Genomic DNA, 26,387 nt, shown 5'->3' with positions numbered 1-26,387 from the left:
CTGTGTTAGTTTGATTGGCAGCGTATTTTTAAATTAAAAATAGTGCATACTTTCATTTCGTTGTAGACGGTTGTTTCGTACGATGTGCATTATAAGATTTTTCACGTGTGAGGCTTTTAGTGCTCATAAAACTAAAGAAATACTTGAAAAACTTAAAGGAGTAGACAATGATATCGCAGCTCTATCAACTGAACTTTGCTATCACGTGGAAATAGCAGAAGGATGTGATTATTTAAATATTAATCAAATTAAAATCTTACAGTGGTTACTAAGTTCTCCCTTGCAACCGCATTCCTTAAAAAACGAGTCGGTTTACAAGTTTGTTCAAGACGATCAACTAATAATTGAAATTGGGCCGAGGTGAGTTAAAACTACATTTAAGTAATATTTTAATTTTAGTGTAAATTACGAATATATATCATTTAACTCGCAAAATTATTTGTAGGTTTAACTTCTCCACTGCTGATTCAAGTAACTCAGTTCAAATCTGCAAAAGTGTTGGGCTGCATGATGTGGTGCGTCTGGAGGTTTCCACCCGTTACCTTATTACATTTAACAGTTCTAAAGTGGTTAATAAAAAATTATTTGGGGATCTTGCTGCATCTCTACATGACAGAATGACTCAATGTATTTATACAAAAGAAAACCTTCCCAGGCATAGTTTTAATGAAGGTCTACCGAAAGACTTAGAGCCATGGTATGTTGTGCCTCTTCAAAATGAAGGTATGGCTGCCATGGAAAAAGTCAATCAGAAGCTAGGTACGTAACCACTCTTATCTTGTTTAAAAAATATTTTGCACTTATTGTACATTGTGTTTAATAGTAATAAGTAGGGTAGTAGTAATACCTAAAGGTTTTTGATTATATAATTTGTAACTTAGGTTTAGCATTTGATAGTTGGGATATGCAATTCTATATGGACCTGTTTGTGAATAAACTGAAGAGGGATCCTTCTAGTGTGGAACTATTTGACCTAGCTCAGAGCAACAGTGAACATTCGAGGCATTGGTTTTTCAAGGTATTCATAAAAAATGTATAAATATAAAGTATGTGATCTGCCTATTGTATACCCTATCCTATACAAATAATTGATGTAGTTCATCACAGCCAGTGTAACCAATTTTCATTAAACTTGCTAGTTTTATGTCAATTAACTTGTAAGCACCTGGGTTAGTAGCATGCTATAATTCTTATCAATGGTTGCAGGGTCAAATGATATTAGATGGTGAGAAAATAGATGAGTCTTTGATAGACATGGTTGCATCAACTCAAAAATATTCCAACGATAATAATGTCATTAAATTCGGGGATAATAGCAGGTATTTGTAGTAATATTTCTCAATCTTATCACTATGACGCTGATAGGAGGGCAGATGTCAATTACCTCGGTTTAAATAGCTCAATGATTGCTGATTTAATAACTTATGTTTATTACATGTTAGGCAATCTATTATCATTCAAAAACATATGTTGTAAATTATAAACTAATTCATCTTTTAAGAGTTAGACTTGGAAATTTCCACACTGTTTTTAGTTCAACCAAGAATTGGTGAAACAGACCTATACTACCAGCACATAAGTAATTTTAGCTATGTTTCTACTACAGAAATTAAGGACCTATATTATTAATATAATCTCTTCTGTACTTAAATATTAAAGTTCTTATGTTTTTTAGCTTTTAAATGACAATATTTATGGTCACAATTTAATCCAATATTTGCCTGGTGTGACAGATCCAGTTTACTTAATAACTTACTGATATTGAGCGTAATAAACGGAACTAACTTAAGAACAAGAGGTATATAACACTTTACATTGCAGTGCAATTAAAGGATTCAAGCATACAAAACTCAGACCGAGCAATGTTAGGGAAGCATCACAAGTACTCACAGAAGTGACTGAATCAGATATAATTTTCACTGCGGAGACTCATAATATGCCCACAGCCGTGGCTCCATTCAGTGGAGCAACAACTGGTACTGGAGGAAGGATAAGAGATGTCCAGGGGGTAGGAAGGGGCGGTCATACGGTAGCTGGAACTGCTGGGTATAGTGTGGGGAATTTGTTGATACCAGGTATGAATTAATAATAAATTTTTATCATCAATATTTGTCTGGTTACTGATGGTATGAATTGACGGGACTATGTCGATAAATCTTTAACAGGTAACATTAATGACCAACCTTCTCTATATTATTCAATCCCATTTGTTTTCTTAAATTTGTTCATTTCTATTCAAATTTTTGACTGACAATAATGATTTAATTTGAAATATAAAGATTATGTTGATTACATAATCATTGTAAGTAAATGTAAATATATTGTTATGTTTATTAAGTTGCTATACACGAATTGTGTATGAATACAGAAACTTGCACATCAACTGTAGTCTATGTTTACAAAGTTGCAAGTTTAAATAGTAAATATTCCGTATATTAAATAAAATGCCTGTGCTTTGGTACGCAAGGGTGTAGGGGCTGCATTACCAGCAGGGCCGGAGCTGTCCAAAAAACCTATTATTAATATTCTTCGGTTAGGTTAGTATATAATATTTGTAAAGCATCGATGTTTCGCATTGTAAATATCGACTATACGGGGTGTATCTCCCCTCCCCTGCAACCCCCAATTCGGGCGACTGATTTCTTAATCGATATCTGGTTTTTTTTTGTAGTATACGACTATGATGCTTTGCTTCTGTTTGTGTTTGGTTTCGTTGTCCCCACAATTATAGGCGGCCACAGCACTTATGCTTGTGTGAATACAGGATAATCAATTCCAAATACATTGATAATTGTTTTTTTTAGCCAAAACAAGTATAAAACTGACTGTAAAAAAAAACAGCCTCAAAGTCGCTGGTCGGAATATTTACAGTTTAAATATATTTATGTATAAAAAAAACCGCCAAACAAATAACTCCTATTTTAATAAATGGTAATTGATCAGCTGTAGTAATTATTACTTTAAAGTATATTAACGACCTTGTTAATAGTGTTTTTGGACCTTATAAGCTGTTTATCTTTTGTTTTGCCAGAGCTTTTTTGTTAATCGACCAATGACCTCAGAGCTAATCAAATAGACTGTGAACATGATGTAATAATGTTGTGCCATATACGCAACTCTTTCTTATTAATATGAAAACAACTGATTACGTATTTACATGTTTGCGCGTAGATTGTTTTCCTATTATTTAATTTTTCTTATCAGCTTGCACTGAAACAAATTACGCGAGGTCAAATCACGGGATAAAATATCACATCTTTAAATAATACAAAATTAAAATATTTCTTTTCATGACGAAAAGTATTTGAAAATGTTGATTTTAATAGTCTTTCCGTCATATACGAAATGTTAACGTTTAAAAACCAAAGATCAAATTATAGTTCGTTTTATTGCATGAGAATCTCAATTGTAAATTATTTTTAAACTACCACAGTAATTAATTAATTTATTACATTTCGTTCACTTATACATATAATATCATATCAGGTGTCATAAATTATTCGGCTATTATCGCTAACAAGCAATTAAACTCAAAAATGTAAACGCGAATTTATTACGTTATCCCAAATAACTTTGTTTCGTACGCTTGTGATCAGTTAAGTTAAAAAAAAAAACAGTCACATTAGCTTACTAGCTAATTTAAGATTCGTATCAATTACGACTCCATATTAAACCTATGCTTACCTCGTATGCTACTAGTCATGAGCATAATTTGCTCTTTAAATTTTCCAGATTAAACAGCCTCTACATTTTTAAGTATAACAAGAATTACGGGTAATGTGTCGTCTTGTTACACAAATAGTTATAATTAAATTTTTAATAATTGTGATGATAAAATAATATATAACTATGTATACGCGAATTTTTTTATTTAAATTATTTTTATATAATATCGTAAATGAGTGAATTTCAATTTAGAATAGGTCTGATTTAAAATAAGCTAAACGAGGTTACCAAATGTAACATTTTAAAGTCTTATATTAGATAAGACCCTAGTTGGAACGAACGATGCACGATGCTCATGCGCATTGCGGTCGCTCATACTAGATCCCGTGAGTTGAAGTAAAGGCTCCTAAATGCCTAATAAATATAATGTTATTAAAAAATATACTTTCTCTAGGTTATGACTTACCCTGGGAGGACAAAGATTGGAAGTACCCAAACAACTTTGCTAGTCCACTTCAAATAATAATTGATGCCAGTAATGGAGCTTCAGATTACGGAAACAAATTTGGAGAGCCTTTGATATCAGGTATACTAAATTTTTAAATATAATACAGGTGAGAAAAGCGAAATATGAAAAATGTATAGTATTGTCTTTTGTTCGCATAGCAATAGTTCAAAATTTAGAATAGCTTCAATCCGTTCAAAAAGTGTTTTTCTTAATGAAAAATGTAGAGAAGTACTATTTCGATTTTTACAATTATTTCTACTTTGCTAGGAAATGTACCAGATGAAATAGAAAAATCACTATTTTGGAACACTCTTTGTATATATATATATATATATATATATATATATATATATATATATATATATACATATACGTAAAATAAGTTAAATTTGTTTGCTTTAACACAAAATTCACTTTTCCATCCTCTATAACGAAGAAGTATTTTTATATTTAGACATTAACAACATACTTAAGTGTAATTGCTTTTATAATCGGCTTAAAACTTAATTCGAGGTGCCGAAATTTCTAAGAAAGACACCTGAAGTCATAAACAGCCGCCTCGCCTTTGTTCTTGTTATTGTTTCACAAATATTGGCATAGCAAAACACGTCAGGCAAAGGTTAACAGAATATATGTGTTTAGAATAATTTACCTGTTGATAGTAATAAAATTATTAATTGTTGTAATTGGTTAAATTTGGTATTTTTTACCTTCCCTCCATATAACGAAAAAATCCTCGGTCCCTTGAAATGCGTTATAAAGGGTTGACACTTGATATAGGATTTCTAATGTTATGACCAATGTCTGTTAAAGTGCTAAAGAGCTATAAAAGAATCGTGTTTGAACCCTAAATATATATTTTTCATGTAATAAATAAATGCAGTATATGTTGATGCTAATCGCTATGACATCGACGATGGTACATCAAAAACGTCGTTAACTCATCGGGACAACACGAAAGTGTGCATACTAATACGGAGTATCGCATATCTTAGACACGTTTTGCGGCATCATCGATACGACTTGTTGCTTATAATTATGTGCAAAATTCATGGCAAAGTGAAGTGAAGAAAGACATGGTTGACGAATGTACGGCAGTGGATTGGCTTTACATCCGCCGATAAATTATAGACTAGCGCAAGATCTCCAGCAATTGAAGTTATTAACAGCCAACCTTTAGCAATGAAATGGCATCTGAAGGAGAGAAAGAAAAACACGATTTGAATTATTTTATAATACATTTTCACTTCATTATACCATTATGAGTATAACATTGAAATCTTCACTGTAAAAATACAATTTTAAACAAAAATATTTGCGCCGAAGAACCGAACAAATAAGGCTATATGTTTAATATATTTTATTCTAGGTTTCGTGCAATCATACGGTTTAAAGAATGGGGACAACATCAGAGAGGAGTTCATCAAGCCAATAATGTTCAGCGGTGGTATTGGCTATATGCCACACCAGATGATTAAGAAGAACAAACCCGAGGAAGGTGAGATATTGTTTTTTTTAATAAATTAACGGTTACTTGTTAAATCAATATTAAATTCAAGGTTTAAAAAAAGTAATTCTTTTGTGGTAATAATATGTGGTGATAATGGCCCTGGTTTTCTTCCTAAATATGGAAGGTGGGGATGTTAATCATAAGATGCAAGATGGCGGCCTTCTTTTGACTGTGATTGGTCGAACTGTAGTTATTTACACTTCACTGCATACAGAAATCCTTATTGCTTTCGAGCGATCTCTTCCAGGCAGCACTATCGACGTATCACGTCACGTGTCAACGCGTATTGAATTAGAGATGCTGTTGGCCCTTAACAATCAAACTTAGAGTGCAAACCTTTCGTTAGACTGTGAGATTTATCAAATGGAACGCAACGTGTCGCCGTATAACGCACAAGAGTTATTGACATTAAACGAATGTAGCTATCGTTGTTATTTTTTGTTTTACACTCTCGGGCACCTAGGTTATATGACATTGAAATCATTAAACGGTTTTTAATTTAAAAAAACATGAACAGGATATTGAAATTTTTAAAGTAATGTATATAAGTGACGTATAAGTAGTAATATGTTATATTTGTTCTTTTTATATAAATTAAGTCATCTTTTATCGTCTTATCGTATGTTTTTTTTTAAATCATCTATAAAAAAATCAGTGGCATTATTTTTATGGTCCTCTGCTATAATTGGTTCGTGATCATTTTTCTAATTTCAAGTAGATGATCAGCCTTCTGTGTCATGCACGTTGATTTGAGTCTAAGGCGTGCCGGTTTCATCACGATGTTTTCCTTCAACGTACGAGTGTTAAATGCGCACATAGAAAGTCCATTGCATAGACGGTGTTCGAACCTACGACCTCAGGGATGGGAGACGCTGACGACACTTGGCCAACACTGCTCCAATATTTTTTGTTCATTGTCTGCGCTCGATGACACATTTTTATCCTATATCTTTTAAACTAAGTAAAAAACAGTGGACTTAAACTGTTTTAATTAATGTTTTGTCTCTTTCATCACAGCGTAAACACAATATGACAGAAAGAGTCGAATGAACACTATGAAATCAATAATAGACATTTTTTCTTTGAAAATATACAGAAGCAAAAGATAGCGAAACCTTAATTTTTTTCATATAACAACGTATTTTTATTATTACTTAAGAGAAATTTATAACTAAAATTCTATGGTAACGTTCTTGGCCATGCTATTTTTAATTTCAATTTAACAGAATGATTGGTAAAAAATGTATTCTTTAAAAAACTCAATGTTGACTTCTGAAAGAATATATACAAAGAAAAATGTGTGCGTGTAATATGATAAAGTTTAACAAAAGGCTTTGATTATCATGACATAAATACAAATAATACAATTATTTAATTTTACCTTATAAATACTAAGATTATTACAGAATTTCATTAATTGTAATAGAATAATTACTATTATTGTTATTATATGTTTTTGTTATTAATGGCTTCGAATCAACCGTGGTAGGGACAAGAAAAAGATGGCGCATAACTGAAAAATGTGACGGTAAATTTTTTCTCAATGCCGATAAAGAAGTTTCACTTCAAAAATAAGTCTCGTTTCGAAATCTCTTTATTCAGTTTTTTATTAATAGGTATTTTTTAATGGTAATAAATTATAATGATTTAGTTACGAATTCTAAATTTAAAATATTTAATTTTATTTGTTATAGGGATGCTCTTGGTGAAAGTGGGTGGCCCAGTTTACCGTATCGGGGTTGGTGGAGGAGCGGCCTCATCAGTTGCAGTCCAGGGAGGAGACTCTAGAGACCACGCCTTGGACTTCGGAGCTGTGCAAAGAGGTATATTTAGGTCAATTATTAAGTGCTAACAATTAATAATAAAATACGATCTGTAATTTAAAAAGTTTATTGAATTCATTTGGACACTTAGCGCTTACAATTCTCGTATGTCAAATCTGACACATTTCTGACGTGTCCGTGACGCGCGACATCCTTAAATTGTTAAATTGCATTATATAATTCGACTAAAACGCAAAATCCGTCTTCATAAAAATATCACAATAATCTTTCTTGGAATAGTGTAAAATTTTTAGAAGAAATGTTTTCACTATTTTTGGCACACATGTATACATGTATGGATTATATACCTGGAGTTTTTACCGCAAAAATGTCATATATATTTGATGTGTACTGAGTGTGTTGGAGCTTCTGAAAACTACGGTTTATAAGTCTTATTGTGACAGTTACGCAAATAATATTACTAAAGATCCTTCATGTGTTTGAACTATTTTTATTCATAAAACAGCGCATTTTAACAAATGTTTTTCTTAAGTTTTATGATTGAGTATGTGGATACAAAACGACTGGTCGGTCCATAGGCCCCAGTGGGAGGGTGTGTTCCAGTAGTTATATATATTCTTAGCAACTGGAATATATAATAAACTGACCTGATAATAATTATGTTTAGGTGACGCGGAAATGGGAAATCGTCTTAACCGAGTCGTTAGAGGTTGTCTGGAAGCCAATATTAACCCAGTTGAATGTAAGTTATTTTTCTCTTAAAATATATTTAACAGAGAAAAGCATTAGCTATCGATTTTTTTTGTATCTAGATCCAACCAACAATATTTCTACCATTTATAAACCTAAAGTAACGTTAAAAATTTAAGTTTTTCTTTATTTACTGTTTTAGTATAATATATGTTCGCGAACCCAGTTGTGTTAAAAAAAAATTTATATCCATTTACGGAATTCAATTAAATCATTGAAGACAGAAATTCGACTTACGGTCTTTCAAGAAAATAGCGTTTCAATTCTTAAAAGGCTGGCAACGAACTTGCGAGCTTTCTGGCAATGTGATTGTCCATGGGCGGTGGTATTAACCTCGGATAACCGTTTGCCCCCTGTTTATACCTCTTGTTTTATTTAACGACCATATAATGTGTATGTGTAATTTTTTATATTATACGTTTCATCACAGAAACCAACAAAAAAAATTGATTCAAGAACATATAAATAAAAAAAATATAGACAATTACTTAAATCAAAGTTGGACTGACTTAAGTTGCTGTCAACAGCAACACTGATTTTCAGTGGTCAGTCAATCAGCAATTTTATTATTAAATAATGATTTCAGCTATTCACGACCAAGGCGCTGGTGGAAACGGAAACGTGCTAAAAGAGCTGGTGGAACCAGAGGGCGCTGTCGTCTTTACAAAGGAGTTCCAATTGGGTGACCCCACAATTACTACGTTAGAACTGTGGGGTGCTGAATATCAAGAAAATGATGCACTCCTTTGTTCAAAGGAGAATAGGAATGTTCTAGAAGGTATTAACTTTTATAGAGATAGAAATATAAAAGATATCTTACCGGTATACAAAAAGAAATACGTATGTATATATAATAATTAGAGAATTGTTTGCTAAATTTATGATGTAATAAAAAAATATTTATAGGCTTACCTCGTATCTAAATCGCCATCATTATATTTATGGTAATTTACGAGAATTCTTTATATCTTAAAAATAATGACGCAGCGAAATGGTATACGTGTTCACGTACGTTCGTGGCTGCATTATTTTCACTAAAGTTTGTATTTTTCTTGCTATCTTTAAAAGGAGTGCAGATAATAAGGTAATATTAATTAAATGTAATTTATTGCATATGTTTAGTATCGTTTAAGTGTTGCGTAGATAGAAGGCGAGTGTAAAAAAGAGTTTTGAAATGGTTTCAACCCCGTTTGCACCAATGGACTTTCTATGTGCACATTATAATTGCTCGGTGAAAAAAATATCGTATGGAATTTGGCGTGCGATAAGTCGACGGTACAAGACAGGAGGCTGTTCACCTATTTCCCGAGAAATCTGTGAAAATCATGGGTTTGGTTGGTCGTCTTTTAAATTGTTTATTTAATTTCATGGCGATTTTCCTTGTCTGTCATTCCCAAATTTGTTTCTTCAAGAATCGTGCCTAGGAACTGTCATACGTTAAAGTAATGATGGCAGTCAAAATACTAACAAAAAAGGGGGGGCTTATGTACATGGGAGAGATTAGAAGTTATACTTTGGCGTAACAAGATAAAAGTATTTTCAAAAATGTTATTCTACGTGTGTAGAAAAAACGACACTAACAATAGAAAAACCTAAAATTTTGACTATAGCTAACTTCAGGGTGTCGGTTTTTTGTGACGGTGTGTGCGCGCATTTACTCTCATCATTTCTCCGTAACGCGCCAAAAAGGTATAGTATATCTACTAAAATTTAAACAACTAAAATTTTCAGACATATGCCGACGTGAAAGATGTCCGGTATCGTTCGTTGGGGAAGTGACCGGTGATGGTTTCATGAGTTTAGTTGAAGATTCCTTCAAGGATTCGTATCTTAAGAGATCAGATCGTCAGAAGCCGGATGTAGTGGAGAAGATGCCGTATGACTTGCATTTGGAGGCCGTGCTGGGTATGCTGAATTCAGTCGTTTTATTAGCTTGAAAAGTTTTCTAAGGGTAGAGGGAAAGAAGGATATCCAGTAAGATAAGGATCCAGTATTTTTCAAATCAGAGTTGACAATGCCATCTAATAGTAAATTAAGAAAGCTATACAATTGTGGAATTACTATAAAATTAAAGAAATCACAGCCAATATGAAGCTGAAAAACGTTTATAATACAATAGATTATAGAAATCTGGGAAAAAAAATATCTCGGTCACTACTCTTGTTTAAAAATATTTCATTATCTATTAATATCTCTTCTGGGAAGTATGATCTGTGGCCTTTCTTGGCTGAACTGTAGTTTATTAACGCCACAACCGTGTTGATTTAATTGATTGTTTACGATGTCAGAAAGGTTACGAATTTACCTTACTCTCGGTAAGGTTACAAAGTGTAGAAACAATGTTAGTGATCCCAAATCCCAAAAAGAGACCAAAAACTGTTCGTTAAAACGATCATAGTCTTGACTATAATCTCATTAAACTAATAACTAATTTCATTAAAGATACAAGTTTTTTTTTAAATATGTTATAAAAAAATACCTTTAATGAATCGTTACATGAATGAATACTGAATGATTTTAAGTGTTTGTGTTTTTTGGTATTTTTGTAAACTTTAAACTATGAATTGTATTGTAATTTAATATAGCAAATGTGAAAGTTCGCTTGGATTTCCACGCTTAAGTACTGAATTGATTTATATATGTAAAGAATCTTTTTTTAAACCATTATAAAAAAAACAGGTTTTATCTTTTGTTTCTGGTGAGTTTTAAAATCGTTAATTGCGCTTATGACATAACCATAAGTAAATCGTGGCTTGCAGTATTTTCTGTAGTAATTAAAAATATCAACTGAGATACGCGATGAGTTCCTTCGTTAACTCAGGAACTCTGACGTCATCATTATCAGAAGTAATCTTTCGTTTTAGTAGAACGTACCAATATAATTTTTTAAACGCAGGTAACATGCCGAGGAAGACATTTGACCTTCAAACTGAAAAGCGAACCAAAGTCCCACTTGCGCTGCCCCAAGATGTTACAGTTGAGAAGGCTCTTAACAGAGTTTTAAGGCTGGTGAACGTGGCCAGCAAGAGATATCTAACAAATAAGGTATTTTAATAGCATTCATGTCATTAGGTTAAGTTTGAAACCAGTGGAGATACAACCTTTTAGGTCTGGACCTCAGATTCCTTCATCTGTTATGTTGTCATTTGTTTTTTGAAGTGAAACTTCTTTATCCGCGTTGTAAAAAAAAAAAGTCACATTTTCCCGTTACGCGTCACATTTTTTTCGTTACGCTCCATCTTTTTCTTGTCCCTACCACGGTTGATTCGAAGAGATTCGAAACCATTTACAACCAAAATATATAATAATCTATTACAATTAATGAAATTCTGTAATAATCTTAGTAGTAATAAGGTAAATGAAATGATTGTATTATTTGTATTCATGTCTGATAATAAAACCCTTTTGTTAAGCTTTATCGTATATAATTTTATTTAACCAATTTCTGTAAAATTGCATATAGTAGATCATTTTTCGATTTCTTTTATATTATAGGTGTTCTGTGCCTGACCCAAGCTGGCTTTTTTGTAAGGCATGTCGGTTTCTTCAGGATGATTTCTTTCACCGTACGAGCTATTGTTAAATGCGCACATAAACAGATCACATACGCACATCCATTGAAACAAAACACAGCAAAACCACTGTTTTTAATTATAGTTAACGTATGAAAAAACTTATACATCAAAGAAATTTTGTGACGAAAATTTAACTAAAAATGAGCGGTTAATGACGCAGGCGGGAATATAAGATATCTGTGTACAAAACATATAAGATGTAGAATATTTCACTTAACTATAATATGACAGACGGTCAATATATATCGTGATCCTTGAGAATTTAATATTTATTGATGTGTAGACGCGGCAGAAATAAATATTAATATCGGTCAATTATGTGTGCAATTTGAATGAGCACTAAGATGTTGGATCACGGTTTTTACAAAATAAATCTACGTAAAGTATTTTTGTGTATATTAAATAAAGTATTTTTGTGTTTATGCTCATTAAAAAGTTAATGTTCATAACTGATTACGTAAATTTATTGTTTTAATGAACTTACCTTTACATAGCATGACGGTATCAAACACGTGGGACCGTTTCATTTTCTATTCTATTCAATTCCCTTTTTTTAATCAGCTAGTTATCTTCAGACACTACAAATAAACGCGACAAAAGATTTAGTTGAAAAAATACTTTAATTAAAACCATATAAAAATGTTATATAACATTTTTTACTAATGAAACACACACAAAACCACGAAATAATAATATTAATAATCAAAAAAATATAAATTACAAAACATTCTGGAAAAAGCGAATAAGGTACATTTTAGGTGTGTGTGTGTGTTGTGGTTGTAACTGTCCCTGGTTAATAATGCTGTGAGCTGACGACTTCTATAGCGCTGGTCTTTCAACCAGATACCACAACAGTTATCGCCTCAGACGCAAAAAATAAAAATGTAATTTCATTGAATAATTGTTATGAATTAATATTTAATTATAAAACAGGTGGATCGTTGTGTAACTGGTTTGGTGGCGCAGCAACAATGCGTGGGTCCCCTCCACACACCACTTGCAGACTGCGCTATTATATCACTCTCTTACCACGAGAAGGTGGGATCAGCGACATCTATTGGCACTCAAAATATCAAAGGCCTTCTGGACCCGGCTGCTGGCGCCAGGCTGTCATTGGGAGAAGCGCTTACTAACTTGGTGAGTTGTAAAGTATGCTGTTATAATAATTGGGTTAGGATTTTGTGTAGGTTTATAATTAAAATATTTATTAATGTAGGTAACTAATAAAAAAAAACGCATATCAAGCGTTTGATGAGAAGAATTAGCACTAAATTCATAAACTGTACAATAAAATCTTTGTTTGCTAATTAGCCAAGTGGTCAGGGAAAGAAGCGTTCTATATTTTTATTTGTAAAAAATAATTTGTATCATTTTATTCGTTATGTATTACATGTTTTATTTAGTGTACAGTGACCACGATGAAGTTTTCAAGTTTAAAAGAAATTAATTTTTAAAAGCCTTTGTCATGTGGGATAGTATTTAGACCATAAGTTTTGACAACGATAAATATCTTATTATAATTACATTATGATAATTAACGGGTTAGACTTAGAATAACGTCGCCCGAATTTGATGATACTGATTATGTAAGTGTCTCGGGGGACTTAAAAGTTCAAAAATTATGATTATCGATTATTTTTTATTCATCGATTATTCATGCTAAATAACAATCGATTAATTAAAAAACCGATTTTTTATACAGAATGTTACATCTCTAAGAACCAATAGAAAAGTAGAAAATGTACGGTTTGTTTACGAATTTCAATAAATTTCACAAAATTTTAAATATTTTTTTTAAATACTTAGACGCAACTCCGGATTTCTAAATCTTTACCTAATTAACTAATTTTTATAATTATTCAATCGGAATGGTCCACTTGCAAATAAACGATATTATTTATTTATTATTCACCAGCTTTATTTTTAGCTATTTCCACTGGAACGGGCAGAAGCCGTCCTTGACATTCAGCCCGACGAGACTTATTAGTAGACTAGATCAGACTACAAAAGTTACCTACATTTTGATTTTAATTGTTTTTTCTTTCTTCAATAAAGTGCATAAAAAAACTTTACATGAAAAATCTAGCCTATACAATTAATATTATGTTGACTAATTTTCTACAATACTAGTGTTTGATTGATTTATAACATTATCGTTCATACGAAATATCAAATTTATGTCGACTTCGCAGAATTTATCGTGTAGTTTAAAGTAATTGAAGTCTTGGTTTATCGACGGATAAATAAGTTAGGTTGGTAGACAGGATTACGCTTACTTAAAAAAATCGGGCGCAAACTGAACTAGGCTTGTAGGGGATTACAACATAATAGAACCCGAATTTAAATATCTGTCTTTAGGTGTTTGCCGGCATAAGTGAATTAGAAGACGTAAAATGTTCCGGCAACTGGATGTGGCCCGGAAAGACAGGCACTCAAGGGGGCTCACTAGTTGTGGCATGCAAAGCACTCACTAAGGCCATGGGAGAACTTGGCGTGGCCATCGATGGTGGGAAGGATTCATTGTCTATGTGCGCTAATGTCGGTGGACAGACCGGTAAGGAAAATTCTTTAATTTTTAAATTTATCTATATATACAGATAATATCTATATTATACCTTTTTAGAAGTTTTATTTATATTATGTTTGATAAAAATGAGGAATTATTTCAGCATACATTATATATTCATGATATCTATATATACATTGCTTTTAATTAATAAAAATAAAGAGTTTTTTTATTTGCATATCAAATGTTGTGAGTAGTGTTGTTAGTATTTCTATACTCTTAACTCGTGGGTGAAAGCGATCTCCGACTATTTTCAGATGTAATCTTTGCCAATATTGTGCCAGTATTTTCCTGCTATTTCTATTAAGTTTAATTATAAGAAATATAAATATGTAATATATACAAGGCAACCGTGAATAGTGAAACCAGGTTGGGTAGGCCTTGTCGTGCATATTTGGGCCAAATCTAGGACTAGAGAAGTTTCAAGTTAAAAGTACCCATAATCGACGAGCATGTAAAATGTATGTAATGAAAGTGGATGAGATATTTTGGGTCCGTAGCAAGTGGAGATCCGTTGTCTCTGCCTACCCCTTCGGGAAAAAGGCGTGATATAAATAAATAATGACAAGTATTTAACTTAATCCTGACGACTAATACGACTTGCATAGTCTGTGCATGGTCGATTTTCGCGCGTGATTGCACTAACTCCTATAATCTTATATATTTATTTTAAATATCTGTATAAATAAATAATTTTCAGTCCAATCCCCGGGTACACTAGTAGTCTCTACGTATGCCCCATGCCCCGATATTACCGTGAAAGTGGAACCTGCTCTGGTCAAGGAAGGCTCCGCGTTGATCCATGTAGCAGCGACTCCAGGACAGTATAGGTAATTTTAATGAAGATTTATTTGAAGATTAGTTCATGTCTGTTTCGTCTATCGTTTAGGTCGTACGGGGCAATAAAGGCCTAACTGCAAGTTCTTAGGGATTTGGTGGGCCTAAAATAAATAAACAAAACACCTGGGTGAGCCTAAATATTAGGTCCTTACATATGAAATTGGCGTTTTGTATGGGAGGAACAAAAAGTCGAATATTTTTAAATATAATATATTTAATTAATCAAAGTATGAACCATTGTTTTCTATCCACTTTTGCCATCTCATAGATAGTTCATTGGTCCCTTTACTAAAAAAACCAGACGGACGGGAATCAATAAAATCTGTGAAGGCGATTTGGACTGTCCCATCAGAGTTAAATTATTTCCCTTGCAAGAAGTTGTCCAAATTTCGAAAAAAATGGTAATCTGTTGGAGCAAGGTCCGGGGAGTACGGAGGATGTCTTAGACATTCCAATTGAAGCTCTTCTAATTCGGTAGCCGTCTGTTGTGCAGTGTGTGGTCTAGCGTTGTAGCAGTGGCGTGGAGCGATTGACCAGCCTAGGTTGTTTAGCCGCTAGCTTTTCCATCATGGTTTGCAATTGCTGACATCAGACATCAGCCGTAATAGTCTGGCCAGATTTGAGAAAACTGCAATGCACAATATCGGCACTAGTCCACCAAACGCCGCTTACAAGTAACTTTTTTGGGGTTAATTTTCGCTTGGGGCAGGATTTGGCTGGCTGGCCAGGATCCAACCATTGCGCTGAGCGCTTCCGATTATCGTAAAGAATTCAAGTCATTTTTCATCACAGATAATGATTCGGGTTAAAATACCTTCATTATTGTGCCGGTTCAGTAATGTAACGTAGCAGTCGGCGCGCGTTTGCCGGTTTGCTTCAGTCATTCGTGAGGAAGCTAAAAAGCTTGAAAGGTGGGTAACCTTTCAAGCTTTTTAATCTTCCCAATTTGCTTCAAGTGAATTAAAACAGTTTTATCACTAACACCGCAGCCTGCAGCTAACTCGGACGTGGTTTGCGATGGATCCGCTTCCACAATAGCCTTCAATACTTCATTATCAACTTGGGTCTCAAGCCGTCCACGGGGCTTGTTCTGCAGGTCGAAATTTCCAGAACGAAAACGTTGGAACCAAAAACGAACTGTGTTTTCTTTTGCAACATGACCGCCATACACATCATTCATCCTTCGAGTCGTTTCCGCAGCACTAGTGCCACGGCGGAACTCGTACTCGTAAATTATGCGATACTTTAAGTTTTCCATTTTGTAAAATGAGTGACGCAAACAGAAAAAAACAGAAGAAAATAACAAATAAATGACGGTCATCGAAGCCCAAATACATGAGTAAATAGCTGTACAAATTTGAATTTGAAATTCCTAACCAAAGAGGAGGTATTTGAGGTCAAAGTGGCCAGTACGGCAAAACGCCAATTTCATATGTAATATATGAAGATGGTTTATACTATGGTCTTTTATTAATATAAAATATTATTAAAGCAAAAATTTACTCTCATCATTTATCCCTAACGCGCCAAAAAAAACATAAGTTCTAAAAACTAAAATGTTGACTATAGCTAACTTCAGTTTTTGTTTTTTTTTGTGACGGTGTGCGCGCTCATCGTAAAAACTAACTCTAATCATTTCTCCCTAACGCGCCAAAAAAAGCATAACGTCAAAAAAACTAAATGTTGACTATAGCTAACTTCAGGGTGTCGGTTTTTTTGTGACGCCGTGCGCGCATCGTAAACATTTACTGTAACCATTTTCCCCTAACTCGCCAAAAGAATTATAACTTTAAAATGTTGTGCCTTGGATGTGTCGCATGACATGATTATAAACCTCTATACAAAATACTATTACTTCTTTGATTATTTTATATAAGATGTATACATTGTAGGAAATTTACGATCAACCTGCTGACTGTTTTGTTAATACATTTTCTTCTAGGATCGGAGGTTCAGCATTAGCGCAATGCTACAAACAATTAGGCGACAACCCACCAGATTTGGATGATCCACGTGTATTGAAGTCGTTGTTCAAAGTTACACAAAAATTACTCAAAGGTAACCTCTAAAATTATTTAAATTTATGGTTTTTCTTTCAAATGTCACTGACTGGTGATCGGAGGGTATCTTGATCAGAGTACAATATTCCTTATAAGCTAAAGAGTTAAAAATATACAAACATAAAAAACGAAACAAACAACAAACAGAGAGAAAGAATAAAAAATATTCATGTCCTGTTTTTTTATATATTTTTTAATTAATTTTAAAATGTATTGTGTACAACAAATCAAGGCCCATTGTACCGTTGATTATTGCAATTCAGTGATTATAATGAATTATTATAATCACTGAATTGCAATAAATCATTGTGATTATAATAAATCATAAATTAAGGTCAGCTTATCTGTACCTACACCGCATTCATTGCTGTTAGGCGGCGAAGTTTATTTTTTTTAATATTATGGCAATAGTTTTAACTTTATGCCAGTTTCAAGTAACTAGTTTACTAATAATTTTTACTCTGTAGAAAAGAAACTCCTCTCCGGCCATGATATAAGCGAAGGAGGTTTTATAACAACCGTCTTAGAAATGGGCATTGGCGGCATTCGTGGGCTAGATCTGAACATACAGAAACCTCAAGTGTCACCGATAAATATCCTGTTTAATGAAGAGCTGGGCATTGTTCTGGAAGTGGAACAGAGTGACGTGCAATATGTATTGAAGAAATATGAGGAGAGTGGTGTTGCAGCCAGTGTCATTGGTGTCGCGGGAAAAAAAGGAATGAAATCTAACGTAAGATTTTTAAATTCTTTTTAACGTTCTTAATTCAAATTTTAAGTTAAAAATGTTTCATTAAAATTGATAATATATTTATAAGCCTAATGTAAGTGTAGCACATAGTCACGAGTTTTAATTAATTTCTTTGGAAAGTAATTAATATATCTAGTAAATTGTATAGCGACCGACAATTCCTGCGATGGCCTTGAAATGCGCTTAAAGTTATTTCAACCTGTTTAAAGAGGTGTAGCATCTCCCTTCCTCCACAATTGTTTTGTGAACAGGATTATACAATTAAGGAACTAAATGTCTCACATCTCGTTTGCATTTTATTCTTAAATAACCCTCGGTCTTGGCCTCGGGACATCAGCATTCTGTGCAACATTCTTTCTTCAATATGCTTTTCTTCACCATACGAGCGGAGTTTCGGGGCGGTGACCTGCGGGCTGAACCTATATTGCGTTATTTCTCTTAAACTATAATGATAATTTTCTTGCCTCAGATAACAGTGAAAGTAAATGGCGAAACAGTACTTGATAAGAAGCTGATAGATGTATTCCGGATGTGGGAGGAGACCAGCTACCAATTGGACCGTCTGCAGGCCAACTCTGACTGCATTAAACAGGAATGGGATGGTACGTGGTAACGTTTAGTATATTTTTACTCGGAAATGACGTCATAGAATGTTGAAAAGGGATTCAAATTAAAAATATGAGTGTAATGTTTTGGTTCATAACAAAAAGGTTTTATCTATAAGTGCTCCATGATACTGGCCACTTTAACTTAAAATTAACGTAAAATATGTGTCATTTCTTTTTTTTGGCTCATGACAAAAACGTTTTTATGATTAAGTGCTCTGTGCGCGTACTGGCCAGTTAACTTTAATTTAAAATAAAGGAATAGAAATATTTTTATATATATCGCCGCTTTCACTCCTTTCCTTTCCATTCAATTTGATGCAATACTTACGGAATATAAAGAGAAGATTTTTTTTTTTAGGTTTAGAGAAACGCAAAGGTGCAACGTTCAGCGTAAGTTTCGACCCATCAGCTGCTGTCGTCAAAACTAAGGCAGTGAGAGTTGCTGTTTTAAGAGAGGAAGGTAAAATAGTTTGTGCTGCTAATTTTTATTATTACTTATAAACACTACTTTACTAGTTCTTATATCTGATCCGAGGATTGTAAAAAATCCCCTAAATTTGTAATATGTTTGATATTTATACACTTCGTTACATTTATAGAAAAACAAATAACATAATACATAAAAATTATAAGGTATGCAACGGCCGGCTTTATCGTTAACGTGCGTTTTCAGGCAACCCTAGTAAGTAAAAAAAATAAAAAAGAATCTCCAAACGTAATCTAAAATAATACAAAAAAAAATTTAAAAGCTAATCTCACGGTGCCATGAATTGCGATACAATACAAAAGAATAAGAAATACAACTCGTACTAACAACTAATAGTTATAGAAACTAGTAATTCCTGCCAAATACTAATGCTATGCAAGTTAAATTTCACAAAAAGCTAGTTTAAAACTTAGCGTTACGTCTTAGTGCTTGTGTTACAGGTACAAATGGTGATCGAGAGATGATTGCGTCACTCATGATGGCGAACTTTGACGTGTTTGACGTCACAATGAGTGATTTGCACTCGAAAAAAATCACCCTGGACGCCTTCCAAGGACTTGTCTTCCCTGGAGGATTCAGTTATGCTGGTAATTTCTATCGTTTTCTATGTCTCAAGTGTTCAATACTCGCTTTTAGTTGATAAAAATCAGATGTTTCATAAAACCTCTGTTTCAATTACATAATATTGGCTCACTGTTCGGTGGTTCTGTTATAACTGAAACTCAAACTAACTTTATTCATATAGGTAACCAAGTACACTTATGAACGTCATCAGAAAACATATTAAATTGATTCTAAATTTACACTTACTACCACTTCGCAAGTCAAGGGCGTAGAGCGGGCAAAATGATCAGAGTCAAGGCCGTATAACGTTATGTTATATAACAGCTAATCTTAATAAAGGGACTTCTTAACATAAAAATGTTACAATTCGAAAATATCTAAGATCGAAATTGACATAATTCGTTCAGCTTAAGTGAGGGAATCTGTCAAAATGAGACATATCCCATTTTTTTTAATCTCCTACATGTATCTATGTCTATGATAATCTTTGAAAATCCTGTTTAATCAATTTTTTTTAGTAGATTTCTGTATTGTCACAATGCATTTGGACGTATTTTTAAGATGTTATTTTTGTTATCAGACACCCTAGGTTCCGCCAAGGGCTGGGCAGCCGGTATCCTATACTCTGAAGCGATCTACGACCAATTCTCTCGTTTTAAGAATAGAACTGACACCTTCTCACTCGGTGTCTGCAACGGATGCCAACTGATGGCTCTCCTTGGATGGGTGGATCCTGATCAAACAAACACGTCGGTTCGCAAAACGCAGATATTCCTGGACCATAATCAATCAGAACGGTATGGTATTAATTATTTGTCTTATTTTTTTAAATAATTAAATTTCTTTGATAGGATTTGTAAAAATATATGCAATCATGCTCTGTGCCGGCCAACTTGCTTTGCAATTTTGTTATGCTTTCTTATCAGATTCGAATGTCGTTGGAGTGCCATAAAAATAAACGAAAATACCAAGCAAGATGTCTGGTTCCGTGGTATGGGGGGAAGTGTTTTGGGGGTGTGGGTAGCCCATGGTGAGGGTAGGTTTGCCTACTCCAAACCCTCGATTAGAGACCAATTGCAGAGAAACGGACAGATTGCCATGCAATATGTGGACGATAATGGAGTACCCACCGAAGTGTATCCTATGAATCCTAATGGAAGTCCAGGTTAGTAATTCACTAATACATTAAAACATAGTATATCGCACTTGTAAATTATTAATAAATTTTCTATCACTACACTTTTTGCGTATGCTTCATTTTCATGTAAGCATCAAACAACCTACCAGCATGAAACAATGTTTCGCCAGGAATTGAACTCGGGTTTTCCGGGTTTTACGCATCACTTAGCCATAGAGTCAGTTGGATTTAAAACATACTTTATTTGTATAGGTGGACTAGCTGGAGTAAGATCCCCAGATGGTCGCCATATAGCTATGATGCCCCATCCTGAACGTTGTGTACTCCGCTGGCAATGTGCAACTCAACCTGCTACTGTATCTAACCCAGCACAACCTGACAGTGATGCTTCACCTTGGCTCCGTCTATTCCAAAATGCTTATATTTGGGCATCACAACAACATTAATATTGGTTTAAGAAACTTGTGAATATCATATAACCACAGATTTAGAAAGGTATCGGGATTGGATCATTTAAAAAAAAACATAATTTATTCAGATTCATGGAAATACATGATACAATCCTTATATCATACACATTCCAATATTCCTAATTCCTATTATACTCATATTTATATTTGATAAGATAAGATGTTCAGGTAGATATGGTAAAACCATAGTGTAATTTTTATGATGCAACCTGTAGGTAATTGAATCTTTGAAATAGCAAATCTTAGCAAGGACACTAGTTTTAAAATACAGTCTGTATTAACCTGGTACCGACAAAGCACAGGTTGTTTTTTCTGACTTCAATGTAATTGAATGCGATTTTGTTTTAATTCAATATGAATTGTTATAAATAAATGTTTGAAATGAATATAATTACCTACTAATGTACTATGAATTAGATATCTATATTCCACATTTTGTGTAGGTAAGTAAATAAAAAAAAGTAAACAAAATATTTTTCTATGTTGATTGTTCTTATTTCAGAATTATCATAATCTCTAAATTACAATAATTTAGATATGTTTAAAGTTACAAAATGATTTTAAATAAATAAATGGACACAAGGAGTTAAGCAATAAGTAATTTTAAGCTAACATAAATGATTAAATTCTATATACATAAACTTTTAATAAAAATATTTTAAAGTATACCCTTAACATAAAATGTTATTATATTTATTATTAAACTTTTACTTAATCTAAATGAGTATGTTATTAGTTATCTTTATATGTTCATAACCATTATTTCTTGCAGTTTTCTACACAAATCTTTCCGTCTAGATTTCTCTAAAGCATGACATAAAATAAGAAAACCTCTTTGTGGGTCAGCTCTGTCTTCATATACATGCAATACCTCATAAGCTTTATCTTTTAGTGGATTTTGTTGTTTGTCTATTTCATCTATTCGATGTTCTTGCAATTTCAGATTTCTAGCAAGATCTCTCCAAGATGTGCCAATTTGTTCTACTATAGTTTCATTAATACGGTTCTTTTTTCTTAGAGTTATGTTTCCATATGGATGCCCAGGTGGTAAAGCTGTTTCAGATTCTTTGGAATATGATAAACTCTGTGTATTTTCTGCGGCTGAAAAGTATAATTTTTAGCTCAGTTTAGTAGTTTTGAGTAACAAAATTTTAAATTTGGTTTCTAGTAAAAGATGTGAGTTGATAAATCAGATAGTGCCAAATTAATGCTTAAAAAAGCATTATCTCTTACCCAATTCAACCTTGGAACCTATAGGGTTTGATAATATAAAATTTAGTAACACTACTTAAAATTGATTGCCTCTGATGCAGCATTAATTTTTATAAAAAGAATAACACATTAAACTTACCATAAAAGTTTAAATGTTCCCTATGATCATGAGACTGCTCATAATCGCTTATTTTCTTTAATAATTCATTGTTTTTAATTCTTCTAGCTATTTCCTTCAAGGGCGTTACATTGTTTTCGGATAGAACATCGCGTATTTCTAAAACTCGTAAAAGTTGTCCAATAGTTTTTATTTGTTCGAGTCTTCTAGTGGAGTCTATGTCATCTCTGTAAAACTCTTTTAGTTGGTTAAGAAGATTACCTTGAATATCACTGCTTCCAACATTATATACAACTTGCTGTTTTAGATGTGTATAAGAAGGTAATAAATTCATTTTGAAAATAATCCACGCTACACTACATAATGAAATTTTATAATTGATGCTTTTGATTTGAAACTAGGAATCCCCTTTTATAAATTTTAAATCACGACCAATGTAATCACGTTTATGTCAATGTCATTTAAAAGAGTACCTAACTTCAGAAAATAATAGTACCAGGGCTAACGTTATTTTTCATTTAATAAAATGTTAGTTATTATTTTCTGGCAACTAGGATTATTTATTCGTCTAAAAGATTACGAGTGAAAAGCGAGTAATGACATATTAGTCTGACGCTTAGTCACATTCTTATTATTTTATATTGGATCATAATAAAGTGAATAAATGTTGTTGAATAACATATTTATTTTTATACGTCATTCGTCAGTCATGTCATGACACTAAACCGTCACAGATTAATAGAATCTACGATGATAATAATGACATACATATGCTTGTAGATAATGTTTTCGTCTGTCTAATCCTTAATACTATCTTGGAATTTTAGAATATATATTTTTTTAATTGGGTCTTAGTCTTTACTTCTAAAATATATATATAATTATGAGTGTTAACTTTAGTATGAGACTTTACCAAGGTCTCCACCGAATATTATATAGCATAATGGTACTGAAGATAAATGTAGCAGTATTTGAGCAATAGCATTGTCAGTCCTTGGAATAGTATTAGATAATGTATATCACAATTTTATTGTGCGATATCATTAAAAACTTCTGTCTTTCTCACACTCAAACATACTTATTGATTTTTTTAATAAACCTTATATCAAAACAAATTACACCATATAACGTATAGTATAGGTTTACACGGGCTTATAGGTAATTCGACGTTTTCCCATTAGGAGATGGATAGGGGCGACTATTTGTGATAATTTTAATCCCCATATGCCTTAAGCTAAAGTAAGCAATTTCTGAGTTACTTATCTTTTTTCAAAAAAGGTCAAATATGCGATATCAAATATTTATTTTAAAAAAGTATTAATTTAAAGCTCATAATATCTCTCTTCTTACTAATATTATAAATGTGAAAGTTTGTTAGTTAGTTTATAGGTAATAGTATTTATTTTACTCGTGGTACTTAATAATAATATATACTCAAAAAGTCTTAGCCGAATCAAACTAGAAAATAGCCATAAAAAGAGGGGTTAGACAAGGTGACCCACCTCCTCCTGCCATATTTATAACAGTACTTCAAAGCATAATGCAAAAGCTTAATTGGACACAGAAAGGTATTATTATTCATGGTAATTACTTAAACAACTTAAGATTTGCTGATGACTTCGTTTTATTCCCAGAAACATCAACACAAATGGAGGAAATGATAAACGAACTCTGTTCTGTTAGCCGAGCAATAGGATTGGAATTAATAACAAAACAAAAATAATGACAAATCGCCTACAAGATCCAATCAAAATTAATGGATACCCCTTAGAATCAACAACCCCCAGACATCTACTTGGGTAAGGAAATATCTTTTAAAAATTCACGACATCATCACGTAGTTGATAGGAGAAATAGGATGTCATGGAACAAATGCTGGTGATACAAAGAGGTACTGAAGGCAGAGATACCATTACACATAAAAAATAATTTCTTACACGTGTATATTGCCATGTCTTTCTTACGGTAGCTAATCATGGATATATGACTCGAACTCAAATAGAAAAATAACAACTTGTCAACGAGGAATGGAACGCAGTGTTCTTTATTTGAAATTGAAGGACAAGATCAGAATTACACAAATAAGAAACTATCCCATTGCAAAAAACTTAAGTGGAAATGGGCGGGCCATACCGCTCGAATGAACAATGGCAGATGGACAAAGAAGGTCACAAAGTGGAAAGGGCCTCCAGGAAAAAGAAAGCGTGGTCGCCCTCTTGCATAGTGGGCTGACGAGAAGAAAGTTGGTGGAGAGGATTGGGAGAAAAATGCTCAAAGCAGAGAGAGATGCAGCCAATTGGATGAGGCCTATACTCAATAAGGCATTGAAAATAATAATATAATGATAATATATATATATATATATATGTGTATTTATGTGTGTGTAGCCAGATGGTCTCGGCGACGTACCCCTAGACTAATTTGATTTAGCCCCTAGAAAGCCCTCACTAAGCGGATGTTGGAATTGTTGGGATATGAAAGCCTGCGTAATGCCTTAAGTATCTGTAATAGGAAATAGATTCACAGGTTCAAGTTTTATTCGGTTTTTGGTTAAACGAATATACAATTAGTAAGGTTAAACACACGCATCCTATTCTTACGATGTTCGTACTTTAATTTAGTTAAATAATTTCCTCTATGTTTTAGAGGAAATTATTATTTCCCCCTATTCTGCCCCTAACTCGGTTGAGAAACCCCTAAATCTAGGGAGAAATCCTCTGATCTGGCAAAACAGACATATCCAAAGTTCACGTGACATGAGACGGCCGATTTATGCCCGCCGTTTATACTCAATCCCATTCCAATACTTACTACTAGAGATTGATATTTCTAGCCATCTATCATAAACTACTTTTAAATAACCGATCGATGGATCCATAGTCAATCTGGATTTCAAAGCAGGGATTGTCACACAGAAATGTAGCTTCTCGATCGCTCGATTGGAAAATATCTGGATTGGAAATAATTTTAGATTATAGATCGGGTATAGAAAGCAACCGATAGTGTTTCGCGGAACAAAAATGAAGTAAACGCCAAACGCTTTTTATTTAAATACATATTTTGTAAAATATAAAATATTCAATGGTTTATGGTTTAATACTCGCCACGATTGAATAAAAAGAAAATTAGGGATGAATTTGTGTTTTTTTTTAATCGAGGAATTTTTGTTACCTACATTGTGTTTTTGATTAGAGTCAACCATACTATTCACTTGTGAATTATAAATACATATTTATTGTTTTTTTTTATTCAAACATCACATACTTAGATCAAATCAAATGTACAATGAGTGATTTTCGTTATAGCCCACTCTTAGCAACCGAAGTCAAATTATTCCGCATCGCAATTCCTGCGTTTATCACTCTTGTTTAAAGGTCTTCCGCAGATGACACAGGCGAGACGTCATACACAAGGGATTTAGGAAAATAGCTATCTCTTAACATTGACACAAAAACGCTGGGAACATCTGTCTTGCAGGTATATCATGTTTCGCTTACGAGCTGCAAGTGGGTCGTCAATGATCAGATCAGTGGAGTGTTCTTGTAGAGGAGGCCAAGAACAATAAAGCGCTGTAGCGCCACTGGACCCATGACATACCTAAGTTTCTTGAACGTATGCGATGAAAAATTTTAGGTGATTTCTCCGTAACCCAACATCTGTTGCCTTTAAATATCACCAGTCCACCAGTCATAAATGCCATATCACGAATGCTTAAAAAAAATTTGACTATCACATTAGGGCTTATTAAAAGTAAATTTGCGATAACAGGGGTCATCATGC

General features: G+C 33.2%; 2 protein-coding genes across 2 annotated transcripts; one reads left to right on the top strand and one right to left on the bottom strand.

The window, feature by feature from the left end:
- The first annotated feature begins 55 nt into the window (after positions 1-55).
- On the top strand, positions 56-21,877 carry LOC123706669 (phosphoribosylformylglycinamidine synthase). Its single transcript, XM_045655982.1, has 23 exons — positions 56-360; positions 446-759; positions 882-1,018; positions 1,207-1,319; positions 1,822-2,075; positions 4,121-4,252; positions 5,544-5,672; positions 7,379-7,507; positions 8,136-8,210; positions 8,805-8,996; positions 9,950-10,123; positions 11,115-11,263; positions 12,727-12,930; positions 14,152-14,347; positions 15,060-15,189; positions 17,142-17,257; positions 17,727-17,992; positions 18,480-18,612; positions 18,977-19,078; positions 19,546-19,692; positions 20,250-20,466; positions 20,596-20,834; positions 21,060-21,877. The coding sequence occupies exons 1-23, from the start codon at positions 83-85 to the stop codon at positions 21,251-21,253; spliced, it is 4,020 nt and encodes a 1,339-aa protein (XP_045511938.1). The 5' UTR covers positions 56-82; the 3' UTR covers positions 21,254-21,877.
- Positions 21,878-21,954: 77 nt separating this feature from the next.
- Positions 21,955-23,221, bottom strand: LOC123706670. Its single transcript, XM_045655983.1, has 2 exons — positions 22,629-23,221; positions 21,955-22,378 (listed from the first exon to the last, which is right to left on the bottom strand). The coding sequence occupies exons 1-2, from the start codon at positions 22,939-22,941 to the stop codon at positions 22,020-22,022; spliced, it is 672 nt and encodes a 223-aa protein (XP_045511939.1). The 5' UTR covers positions 22,942-23,221; the 3' UTR covers positions 21,955-22,019.
- Positions 23,222-26,387: the final 3,166 nt, after the last annotated feature.

The sequence above is a fragment of the Pieris brassicae genome, chromosome 3 (assembly GCF_905147105.1).
Source record: "Pieris brassicae chromosome 3, ilPieBrab1.1, whole genome shotgun sequence".
NCBI classification, from domain to species: domain Eukaryota; kingdom Metazoa; phylum Arthropoda; class Insecta; order Lepidoptera; family Pieridae; genus Pieris; species Pieris brassicae.
Note: the sequence above shows the minus strand (reverse complement) of the source record. Positions and strands in the feature narration are given on the sequence as shown.